We start from the raw sequence: 13,427 nt of genomic DNA on the forward strand, positions 1-13,427 counted from the left end.
GAGGAGTACGGGCTCCACTCTGAACCTCTCCCGAATGACTGAACTCCTCACTGTGCCGCTGAGGGACAGCCCACCCACCCTTCGGAGAAAGCTAAATTGCTCTTTCATTCTAATAGTGTTCATGTCTAAATTAGCAGATTTATGTTTGTAAACAACAATGCTCCATCTGAAGGCAAATGGCCCCATAACATTTAGGATGCAACAATTTATCAGTATTGGACATCAATTTAAATTCCCTAATCTACACTAGACTTGTAGTCAAGACCGCCTAATCCGAGACCAAGACAAGACCAAGACCAGAGGGTATCGAGACCAAGACAAGACCAAGACCAAGTTGAGACGAGACCGAGACCGAGACGAGACCAAGACCAAGACCGAGACAAAAAAAGTCTTTAAACTGCAGCCAGATGCTATTATATATACATGTGCAGGACACCTTAAACTAGTTTTTTAATTAAGCAGCAAGGCAGAACAAAGTCAGGGCTGTATCAAGACACGAGGACTAAACCCCAATTCAACCAGACCCAGAACTGATCCGGAACTAAAACAGGACTACAACAGTTCAAAATCAGGACTACTGAGGACTTAACCAAGACAGAACCAGAATCAGAACTAGATGAAAGCAGCACTAAAAATCATCATAGACCTGCACTACACTTATTTTTTAATTCTACCAAAGTCCACTATTTAGATTGAGAAACGTTTATATAATTATTTAGCCTTGTTGTGCAAACAAGCCTGCATAACTTAATAAATATAGAATTTGAAAAGTAACAAACCTAAAAAGAAACACTAGGTACGAGATACATGTTCTGATGAGTTTTGGCAAACAACCATTTGACTAACATGTGTGTCTCACCTGCTCTTATTCATCTCTGTTCTGTCCTCATTCTCTCTCTCCCTCTCTCTCTGTTCCTCTTTGTGCTGACAATCAAGCCAAACACCAACATCATCAAATACACAGTTGAAACCAGATATTTAAACACTCTTCAGATAAAAACACGTTTTTAATTGTAACATCAAATCAGACTAAATGTTTATTTTTTTAGATTGATAAATATAAAAAACACATGTTAACTTTAAGAGTAAAGAGAGAAACTGTCTGTATTTCTTAATTGTAAACGGCACCAAATTGTATTCAAACTGAGCCACACTTATGGAGCTCCACAGTTCTCTTCCTGGTGTTTTGGTTGACATCTCTTGATTTTCCCATGTCACAGAAACAGGCTCTGTGTTTTGCCTTATATGCATCCACAGCTGTGCCACCAATTTACTCACATGGACTTTACTAACCTATCAGAAGCTTCTTCAGCTCAGAATGGAATCGTCTGGAGTTTTCTTATTAATTAACAATAAACTTAGTGTACATGTACTCCTACATTTGATGAAAGTGACTAAAATAGAAGCTCTGTCTCTCTTTATTCTGACATTTAACTAATTCAAAAGATATTTCAATATTTATTTATCTAAAACAAGTTTACTCTAAATTGATGTTTAACAGTAAAAAAAAGTTTTTATGTTTTCTCCATAAAGTGTATGTAAATATCTGGTTTCAGCTGTGAATATACTGCTGTGTATTGAAATTCCTCTTGTTTTGCATAGATATACTAAACAACATCCAAAGCATAATATATAAAATAACATCTACCTGAGTTTTTTCTTTGAAAGAAGCTCCTTATGTCCATTGTTGTGTTCATCAGTACATGACTGAAACCGATTTAGAGTTTGTTTAGCCGTGGAGGGTAACAACTGAAAATATGAAATGTAAGCTAAGACTCTCTAAAAAATCAGCGTTGCTGTTCGGCTTTTTATTTATCCATTTGTTGATTCACTTGAAGAGCAAGTAACGCAACCAAGTGATCAGTTTGATATCAATCTTTTGTGATGCACCGTCATATTTACATTATTAGTTCAGTACGAATGATTTGCTTTGATACCTGGTCAAACTTAAGCTCTCCTCTGTCTGCAGCAAACTCGCAGGCAGCAGCTTCTCCCCCCTCGCTCACATGGGTGCTGTGCTCAGTCGCCTAGTGCCTGAGCTCGGATCATACCAAAATTAGGGGGAATTTACGACGGTGCGCTCTGTGCTTCGTGTGTTATTTTTGTTTTATACAGTTGTCAGTCAGGCATCTAGCTAACAAATTACACTCCAAAAGACCCCATGCTTCTGAAAAAATGACCCGGGCTTAAGCCCAGCAAGCCACCCCCCCGCTCCGCTGATGGTTGACTCCAAATCTCCCGAACACTATGTCGATTTGAGAACGCAAGACCGAGACCAAGACAAAAGTCCGTCGAGACCAAGACAAGACCAAGACCACGTAAAAGTGGTCTCGAGACCACGACTGGTCTCGACACATCCAACTCTAATCTACACTATATTCTGCAGAAGAATTTCCTTGTTGGCCTTCACACATATGAACCTGAGCGACAACCCATTCTTAATCCAGATGATTTAATAGGATGTCGGCCCACCCTTTGCAGGTAGAACAGCTTTCATGTGGCCTAACACTTTATGGCTGAGTTGCTGTTGTTGCCAGTCGCTTCCACTTTATTTGTTAATTGCACCTTTGCTTTGAATGACGGTGGCAAAACAGAAAAACACTGAACCAAAAAAGAAAACACACACACCAATCTGTATTCTTGAAAAAGTCTTCTCCAGAAAAAAAAAAGGTGAAGCACAAAGAAAATGTTCAAGTCAATTAAAAATCGAATAAAACAAAACTACACAGTTTGCAAACAATAACTAAACTGACTGTTTGTGTAGGTTCACAGTCACCCAGGTCGTGGTGGTCCGAGAAGCTTGGAAAGAAAATGGTGGTAAAAACTGACACGATTGTAGTCGTGTCTTCGGCTTACTGCGGTGGATGCAGCACAAAGACCCGGGTTACAGAAAGCGAGCGGAGCGTGATCCGCCGATGCACCACAAGGATTGTGGGCGACACATGTGAGGTCAAAATCATCACGACACACCCATGACACAGTGAGCATAATGCCCCCATTAGACTGCTCAAGAAGTAAATCTCTTGCAGCATCTCTTGGTGTCTTTCTACCAGAACTCCACTGAGGTGTCTGCACTTATGCCATTCTGTTATAGTAAGGGAGCAGCTCTGCAGCACACAAAAAGACAAACAAACCAGCTGCCTGTCCTGGAAGACATCTTCATCTCCCGCTGTTAGAAAAAAGATTTGTTGTCAACTTCAGGACAACATCGATTAGAACATGCACCAGACGATTCACCAACAGTCTTTACCTTAAAGTCACTACCATCATGAACAGTGAACTGAAAGCACACCTCATATACTAAACATGCAGTAATTACAGGAATAAATCAAAATATGCATTTTGGTGGTCTTGTGTTGTTTTCCATGTTTAATGTGCGTGAATGAAAGAAATATATTTATATTATAACATATTTTTATATTCATTGTTAAGTGCAACCTAATTCCATTTTAGATTTCTTTACAATCATAATAAAGAAAAAAGTTAACCACTGTGCTGCCCTGCATTTACCGAGTATAGTGTGCTATTGTGCTGCATGTATTAACTGTCTATGAGTTCCAATACATGCTGATTTTCAATCCTCTGCTCCGTTTCCAAATCCTACACCCCGTGCAATGTTTGGAGCTTGTCTTGAAGTCAAAAAATGAACAATAAGCACAACTGGAGACAAATAACTGTATGTTTCTCTTAACATGTTTGAGTCTAAGAAAAGATTTTGACAGTTGGGAGTTTTTGCGATTCTAAAACTACGACCAGTGTCTGACATTAAGTGAAAAAACTGTTCGCTTTGTAGCCTGATTAGGAGAGCTGTGGCACTGGTACTTTCAGCTGTAGAATGTCAGGATGTTCTATTTTAAAAGACTGAAGTAACTTGAGACACTGAGAAGTCTGTTGGATGGCCAAACATAACTCCAAGCAGCTACTTTGCAATGAGGCATAAGCCTCCAGAGTCCGACTGAAAACACCAGACTAGACTGGTTTCTGTAAGATCTATGAATAACTGTATACATAACTATAAAACTGTTATGATTTCTGTCATTTAGGTCTATTGAGCCAGTCTTTCATTATATTCCTTTCATAATACCACCTACATCCGCTTTACAGAAAAAACTATCATAATCTAGAAGCAGAAGGCCTTCTGAAATATCAAAGTGCCATATAAGAATTACAAATTGAGCTGACAAATTATACTGATTTGATTTCAGTTGCATATGTAGGCGATTTATCACCAATGCCCATTCAAGCAATAAAATTAAGCAACAACATTAATGGATTTCCAACTCTCGTTTTGTGGCATGATGGTTATTTTTATTTATTTAATTATTTAAGTGACCGGAAACAATTTGTGAAGCTAGGTGTCCATTCCTCATCATGCTTGGACATTGCTTGTGGTGTTCCACAAGGCTCTGTACTGGGTCCAAAATTATTTATTATTTATATAAATGATATTTGTGAGGCATCTGATATATTAAAATTAGTATTATTTGCAGATGACACAAATATTTTTTGTTCTGGGGGGAATCTAAAGGAGCTGCTGGATACAATTACTTCAGAAATGTGCAAAATTAAAAAATGGTTTAACAGGAACAAACTATCGCTAAATCTAAGTGAAACTAAAATTATCTTATTTGGGAATTCCCTTAGAAATGCACAAGTGCAGATTCAAGTAGATGGTGTGGAAATTGAAAGAGTACTTGAACATAAGTTTCTTGGTGTGATTATAGATGATAAATTAAACTGGAAGTCTCATATAAATCATATACATAACAAAATTTCAAGAAGTGTCTCAATCTTGAGTAAAGTAAAACACATTCTGGACCACAAACACTCCACATTCTCTATTGTTCCCTGATTGCACCGTATTTGAATTACTGTGCAGAGGTTTGGGGCAATACTTACAAATGTTCGCTATCATCAATCTTTATATTACAAAAAAGGGCCATAAGGATAATCCATAAAACTGGTTACAGAGATCATACAAATCCACTATTCTTAAAATCAAAAATTCTAAAATTCACAGATCTGGTTCATTTTCTCACTGCACAAATTATATATAAAGCAAGAAATAACCTGCTTCCTGACAATATTCTAAAAATGTTTTCTAAAAGGGAACGGGGATACAATTTGAGGGGGGAATTAAATTTAAAACATCCTCGTATCCGTACAACATTAAAAAGTTTTTGCATCTCTGTGTGTGGAGTGAAGCTGTGGAACAGACTAAGTAAAGATATGAAGCAATGTCCAAGAATGGCGCAGTTTAAAAAGCGGTTTAAGGATATGGTTTTTACAGGGTACAGGGAAAAGGTAGAGATTTGATAGGGTGTTCTTGTCTAATATTTTCATGTGTGTGCGCATGCACGGGTTTGTTGGTATGGGGGTATATATATATATGTATATATATATATAATTGCAGGTTGTGTATCCTTGAGGTGTTAATGGGGTTATTGAAAATGTGTATATGTGCGTATGTGTGTATATACGTATGTATGGATAGATAGAAACATATATGTGTATATATTAAAAAAAAATTACACATAACATATAATGTAATTGCAAGGAGGTATTTCTGTAGTCTATTGATACTAGATAGTGGAAAAGGGGTGGGATTAAATAAGCTTATGCTTCTTCCTGCTCCTTTTTGAACATGAACGTTATTTGGAGTTGTGGTTGCTCGTTTTCCTTTTGTTTGCTTTGTTCATTTGTCTCTTTTAATTCTATTTTTTTTTTAATACTTTTTCAACATGTTCAAAATAAAGATTCAATCAATCAATGGTGTCAGAAGTGGACACAAAAATCAAGCTTTTTAATTTTATCAGTTTTAACACACAGCTTTAGCATTAAACAGCAACACCAAGATTGCAGCAAGCACTTAATCAATTTAATCTTTCTGTGCAGCTGTGATGATTACACACACATGCATTATATATGCACAATATATGTACATATGTAGATATATACTAATTACATCAAATATATCAAGCAACATATATGGAATTATGTAGCAAAAAAAGAAAAGATAAATAACTCGAAATATGTTTTAGAATTTAGATTCAAGAAAGAAGCCACCCAGCTGCAAACCCTCGGCCTTCTCTCAGCTTCATGATGTCGTCACCTGAAATGGTTTCGCCTCACAGGTGAGCCTGTCAGGGTTCATTGGTGGTATTGGGACCATCATCTATGTTGTGCAGAAGTCAGGTTGGTGCACAGCTGACAGCCCTATTTGACAGCTGTTAGAGTTCATATTATGGCAAGAACCAATCAGCTAAGTAAAGGCCATATCGTGCCATCGGCCCCTCTGGCCGATGGCACGATATGGCAGCCTCGCTTCTGTCTGTCTGCCCCAGGGCAGCTGTGGCTACAACCATAGCTTGCCTCCACCAGTGTGTGAATGTGAGAGTGAATGAATAGTGGTATTGAAAAGGGCTATATAAATCCAATCCATTATTATTATTATTATTATTATTAAAGAGAAACAACAGCCCATCATTACTGTAAGAACTGAAGGTCAGTCAGTCCAGAAAACTGCTAAAACTTTGAATGTGTCCCCAAGTGCAGTCAGAAAAACCATCAACACTACGATGAAACTGTCTGACATGAGGACGCCCCAGGAAAGGAAGACCAGGAGTCCCTCTGCTGCTGAGGATACAATCATCCGAGTCACCAGCCTCAGAAATCACAAGTTAACAGCAGCTCAGATTAGAGCCCAGATAGATGCCACACAGAGCTCCAGTAGCAGACACATCTCTACATGTTCAGAGCAGACTGTGGGAATCAGGCCTTTATGGTCAAATAGCTGCTGAGAAACCACGACTAAGGAAAAGCAACAAGCAGAGATTTGTTTGGGCCAAGAAACACAAGATGAGTCCAAATTGGAGAACTTTGATTCCACCCGCCGTGTCTTTGTGAACGATGGTCTCTACATGCACGGTTCCCACCATGAAGCATGGAGTTGATGGTTTGCTGGTGTGGGGGGCTTTACTGGTGACACTGTTGGGGATTTATTTAAAACTGAAGGCACACTGACCCAGCATGGCTACCACAGCATCCTGCAGCAACATGCCATCCCATCATGTATTGTTCAACAGGACAATGACCCCAAACACACCTGCAGGCTGTGTGAGGGCTGTTTGACCAAGAAGGAGAGTGATGGAGTGCTGCACCAGATGGTCTGGCCTCCACAGTCACCTGACATAAACCCAGTGGAGATGGTTTGGGATGAGATGGAGCGCAGAGTGAAGGCAAAGGACCAACAAGTGCTCAGCACCTCTGAACTCCTTCAAGACTGTTGGAAACCATTTCAGGTGACATGAAGCTCATGGAGAGAACGCCAAGAGTGAGCAAAGCAGGAATCAAAGCAAAGGGCGGCTGTTAGGAAGGATCTAACATATAAAACATGTTTTGAGTTGTTTCACACTTTTGTTTACTACATAATTTAAGTGAGAATCTACAATGTAAATAGTCATGAAACAGAAGCCAAGCCATGTATTTAGGCTGGTAGACTAAATAATGCAAGGGTGACTAGAAACTAGAAACTAGGGCTGGGTATCGTCACTGATTTCTTGAATCGATTCGATTCAATTCGGGGAAATTTTGCCTCAGACAGTCAGAAATAGTATAATTCAGATCACGTATCAGTACATTTCCATATTTTTATATCTATAAAAAGAAAACTGACACTTGCGAGACTTTACCAAAGGTGTGAGCATCACAGCAGAGGCCTTTGTGTCAAAGTAACTGAGAATAAAACATAGAAAAACATGAAGGTGATTTTCCTGTTCTGGGATTTTATAAAAATATTCAGCAGTACATCAAAAACGAAAGAAAACCATTAATCAACATATGAATGTTACCTGATGCTGCTGAAGTGAAGCAAAGTTACAGAGGTTTTATTAGAGACACAGCTGAGAGTTTTTCAATTTTAAAAAGTTTAAATTTGTTCAGTGTTGAACAGCAGAAATGAGGCTTCTTTGTAAGTAAGTAAGTAAAAGGAAAAAAACCAGCGGCCGACAGCCTGTAAACTACGGTAGACTGGTGCGTAGTAAGCAAGCGAATAATGCAGAAAACAGATTTTTAGAGAGCTGTGCATGAAGTAAAATAAATTTATATTAAAAAAATCAATTCAGGATTTTAATGAATCGTTATCCAAGCTAGAAGTGATTTTAATTGATAAATCGATAATCAAAACCCACCCCTACTATATGTGTTCATTCACAGTTTTGAAGCCTTCCGTGAGAATCTACAATGTAAATAGACATGAAAGTAAAAAAAAAACATTAAATGAGAAGGTGTGGTATAGGGATAATTTTCTTCAGATAAGCAGAAGAAAATGGCAGGATGATTTATTGCGTTGTCATGGATTTTCAAACATCGTCCATCATTCATAATGCATGGCACACTTTTCCGTCACAATTTATGAGTTTTTCAGTGGTTAATTTGTCATATTTTAGTAATACGTGAACATCTTCTGTAGTAACATGTTTTCATATTTAACATCTGTTTGTTTTAAGTGTTTTTCTTCTTCATCGTCAGGAGTATAACATGTAACCTAAGGAGCTTGGAAAGAAAAGCGTCTGGACTTCTCTAAGTTGCTTGAAGACGTTTCACTTCTCATCCGAGAAGCTTCTTCAGATCTAGGGTCAAATGGTGGAGAGTCCCAGATTTAAGCCCTGTGGGAGGGACAATGGACCCCCTAATGTCTTCAAGCAATTTAAAGAAGTCCAGAAGTCCAGAAGTCTCTCCAAGCTCCTTAGACTACGATGACCTGGATGACTGAGAACCTTCACAGAAATATAACATGTAACGTTGATAAGGCACAGCATGATTCATTATTGAAGAACGTGATCAGTGATTTAAAACGGCTTTGTTATCAGTTTTTGACATATTCTATTAAACAGCTTTCACATTTAACTCACTGAGTGTTCCTTAGTTTTACACTGGTAGGTTAGTCAACAAAGAAATTAGTGGCTAGGAACATCACTAGTAAGCACAAGCATTTTAGTTGATGGTGACAAAAACATTATGTGTGACCTGATGTCCCCTCGCAATCCTTTAATCACCCTTTGATTTGGGTTAGAATGAAACGACTGCCACCATTTAAAATCCCCATTTTCAGAGCAGCCGCAAAACATCCATGATGGGCTCAGGGACACATGGGCCACTTCTGTTTTACATGCATGTGAGTAGTTCTATCACAGAGGACACATTATGGCCACATTAACAATTAAATATTAGCATTTTAGTTGTTTTTTATGTTCAACGTGAGGGCTGGTTGGTGTATCTTTGATCAGGCCAGGTGGGGGTTTCCAGAGTGTGCTGTCACACACACACACACACACACACACACACACACACACACACACACAAATTCGTTATCATAGTGTGTAAGATAACCTACTGTACAGAAGAAAAGGGTGCTTTGGTTATTGTGGGAGTTTGGTTGAAGAACAGTCAACACCTGTGCACCGTTTTATCTTACCTCCATCACCATACGTCTCCACGCCATACCCGTCCTGCAGGCCGTTACTCCAGGTACCCTCGTACCTGGCCGGCGTGTTTACGCTTTGCCTGACTCCGTAACGGCCCTTTAACCCATGAGTCCACTCTCCTCGGTAAATCCACCTCCCTTTGGTTTCAATCCCGAGCCCGTGTCTCTTCCCCTGCGCCCAGTAACCCTGATACGTGTTCCCACTGGGCCAGGTGTAGACGCCAACTACCTCGAAACCGTTCGACCAGGAGCCAGAGTACTCTCCCTGGCCCTTGGGTCCGGTGCACACACCGTGGCCGTGGGCTTTGCCATCCTCCCACCCTCCGCAGTAGGTCCCCCCATCATCAAAGTCGAATCGACCGCCCGTCATTCAGAACTTGAGGGTAAGTGTTACTCTGTAGCTTCCAGTGACGTTCCGATTTTGCGAATTGCTGTTAAAAGTGATGTAAGACTGACAGTGTAGTCCAGGTCAGAACAGGAGTTCTAGGCGGAGATATGAAGGAGCGGCGTGTACCGGCAGCGGTGTGCCGGGATTTGAAAGAGGGACGTGGAAGGATGGGAAGCAGTCGCCACTGCTGCCACAGCCGCTTCCATACCGCGTACTGGAAACTCCCCCACTCGTCTCTCACAAGTCATTTAGCTCAAAGCTGTCAGTGATCAAATAGTACTTTGCTTCCTGTTTGACTTTTCAAAATAATACCACAACCTGTTGCGTGGGTCGAATCTGATTACACGAGGTAAAATTAATTGGGACGCTTCAATATTCATAAACATTCAGGAATGCCTTCATAGTTTTCAAGTTGTACATCGTTACATTATTAATGTCTAGTTATATATAATTTTAGTAACATAACTTACGCTATAAACAATGTGAAACAAAAGGCAGCATATTCCCTAAATATCGTATTTTGTTTCTTCCCAAGTCAAAAACAGTATTCGTTTTCATTCCTCAGTTTTATTTTTGTGTCACTTAGTTCAGATAGCTTGTGATCTAGTAAAGGTCTAACACGAAAGGATGAAATCCTGGTAACAAAGGCTGCAGTAAAATTACAAATGAACACTGATCATACAGAACCTTAAGCATACACTTAATATAGATGATAATCTTGAGCTGATGCAGTGCTCTGCATTCTTCTGCTCAGAGGGAGCTGAGAAGCTACTCAAATGGATGGATAGATGCATGTGTTTGTGGACCTGGAGTTTCTCACGTGACTAAATAGAGTACTGTGACAAACTATTACATTCCATAACTCAGTGACTTCTAGAACCAGCAATAACTTGAAGTAATTGTTTGCTGTCTGACTTCATCTTTCACACTGTTGTTGAGGAACATAAGTATTTTTCAGTACATTGTAGTCTGGGGGGGCATTCGTTTATGCACAGCTTTTCAAGGTCCTGCAACAACACTTCAGTTAGGTTGAGGTATGGACTTTGACTGGGCCATTGTGACACCATGATTATTTTTCAGCTAATCTGGTTGAGATAAGCTGGTTTTCTTGGGATCATCGTCCCGTTGGCCCAGTCTTCAGCTGTCAGACAGGCCTCACATTCATGGATCCTTTTGTCCAAATAGAATTCATACTCAACTAAATAAGATGGTGCCCAAGCCCTGTGACAGTAAATCAAACCAAATGATCACCCCTCCACCACCATGCTTGAGAGGTGCTATGACGTGTTTAAGTTAATGTACTCCAAGTGTGGTGCTGTGCATTATGACCAAACTATGACCAGAAGTGGTTGCTGTTTCTCCACATGCAACTTTAGAGAAATGTAAGCTGTGCTGTCATGTTCTTTTTCAAAAGATGAGGCTTTCTTCTCACAACACTTCCAAGCAAGCCATACTTATTCAGTGTTTTTCTGATTGCACTGTCATAACTCTGCACATTTATCATGGTAACTAAAACCCGTAGAGTCTGAGATTTTGCTGCCCCCCCCTTTTTAATGTATTTTTTCTAAGCATTGCTTGATCTGAACTTGGGGTAAACTTTCTAGGATGTCCACTCCTGGAGAAAATCTGGCATTGCATTCACAACACATACCTGAATGCAGCAGACCAGCAAGAAAGTCTGCTTTTATAAAGGTGGTCACACTTGCAGAGGATACATGATTCAAGTCTATTTAATTATCATTCGGCACCTGGCTGCTACTTTTCCTTTTAATTCCTAAAGCACTGACTTTGGAATACATTTTTCACAGAACTTTGGTCCTAAACTACTTGAATGCTAACTTCATGTTCCTCCTTCTTCATTGAAAATGATTGATGTGTGTGACTGTATTACTAGTACAGTCACACACATCAATGTGACTGTGATGTCTTGATTTTTCAAGGCCAATTAACTCTTTGCTATCTCGTTTAAAACAAAACTGTTGCAAAAATAGAGTGTTGTCCCAGGTTATTTCAGAATAAAAGTCGGTAAACAATTTGCATTTATAAACTCAAACATGTGCGATAAAGCAGCAACACTATGCTTCATTTTACCTGTTGTGTATCCGAAGTCATCTCAATGAACTCCCATATTCATGCTCTGTCAAACAGCGCCATCTTCTGGAAATCATAGTTGTTACAGTTCAGCGACCACGAACAGAAAACACACACCCAGAAGCAAAGCAGCTCTTTCAGACTTTCTCTCTTTCATATATACATACAAAAATTAAGCATATCTGATTCAACTCAATTTTATTTTATTTATACAGCACCAAATCACAACAGCAGTCGCCTCAAGGTGCTTTATATTGTACAGATGACCCTGCAATAATACATACAGAAAAAAACCCAAGAATCATATGACCCCCTATGAGCAGCACTTTGGCGACAGTGGGAAGGATAAACTCCCTTTTAACAGGAAGAAACCTCCGGCAGAACCAGGCTCAGGGAGGGGCGGGGCCATCTGCTGTGATTGGTTGGGGTGAGAGAAGGAAGACAGGATAAAGACATGCTGTGGAAGAGAGACAGAGGTTAATAACAGATATGATTCAATACAGTGTGATGTTTAAACACAACACGTCTTGGGTATCCCGCAGCAGGCTACACCAGCGGTCCCAAACCTTTTTTGTGCCATGGACCAGTGTCGCAGATAAATACAACAAAATAAAACTAGTACCGGTACCCAAAAAAAGTATTTATTCATAACACATGGGAAAAGACTCAGGGAAACAGAGTTAACGATAAAAAAGACAAAAACAATAATGATAAAAAAATGATTGAAAACCCTGAAAACCATAAATTTCACCCCTGAGCCTCAACACTTGCGGCCTCCTACCAAACGACTCACAGACTGGTACCAGTCTGTGGCCCGGGGATTGGGGACTGCTGTTCTACATCTATTGCAGCATAACTAGGGGAGGATCCAGGGTCACCTGGTCCAGCCCTAACTATATGCTTTAGCAAAAAGGAAAGTTTGAAGCCTAATCTTGAAAGTAGAGATAGTGTCTGTCTCCTGAATCCAAACTGGAAGCTGGTTCCACAGAAGAGGGGCCTGAAAACTGAAGGCTCTGCCTCCCATTCTACTTTTAAATACTCTAGGAACAACAAGTAGGCCTGCAGAGCGAGAGCGAAGTGCTCTAATAGGGTGATATGGTACTACAAGGTCATTAAGATAAGATGGGGCCTGATTATTTAAGACTCTCTCTCACCTCCTGGCAATACAAAACGCAGCAGCCAGACTTCTAACTCGTTCTACCAAGCGTGTTCACATTACTCCCATCTTATATTCTTTACATTGGCTCTCAATAGAGTTTAGAATTCGCTTTAAAATTCATGTTTTAACATACAGAGCACCAAATGGCCCCAGATTATTTATCCCAGCTTCTTCTAAAATACTCTGCTGCTCGCCGTCTCCGCTCACAGACTCCGAGTCTGTTGGTTGTTCCCCATACACGACTGAAGACAAAAGGGGCGGAGCCTTTCAGTCTGTTGCACCAAGGCTGTGGAATAGTTTACCAC

The 13,427-nt window shown here is 39.9% G+C and overlaps 1 protein-coding gene across 4 annotated transcripts in view; it reads right to left on the reverse strand.

The window, feature by feature from the left end:
• The window catches only part of LOC146554282 (junctophilin-1-like), a 49,006-nt gene extending 38,914 nt beyond the window's left edge, over nt 1–10,092 (reverse strand). For all 4 annotated transcript variants that reach the window (XR_014889399.1, XM_085253506.1, XM_085253505.1 and 1 more), the window contains exon 1: nt 9,476–10,092. Coding sequence is in view for 3 of the 4 variants with exons in the window: in XM_085253506.1 (XP_085109632.1) it covers nt 9,476–9,854 (379 nt within the window). In the remaining variant the exon portion in view is untranslated. The remainder of the gene's footprint in view (nt 1–9,475) is intronic.
• Nucleotides 10,093–13,427: the final 3,335 nt, after the last annotated feature.

This window comes from Mchenga conophoros, linkage group LG18 (assembly GCF_057382185.1).
Source record: "Mchenga conophoros isolate Kocher_MC1m ecotype Shallow Benthic linkage group LG18, M_conophoros_male_GT1.1, whole genome shotgun sequence".
Taxonomy (NCBI): domain Eukaryota; kingdom Metazoa; phylum Chordata; class Actinopteri; order Cichliformes; family Cichlidae; genus Mchenga; species Mchenga conophoros.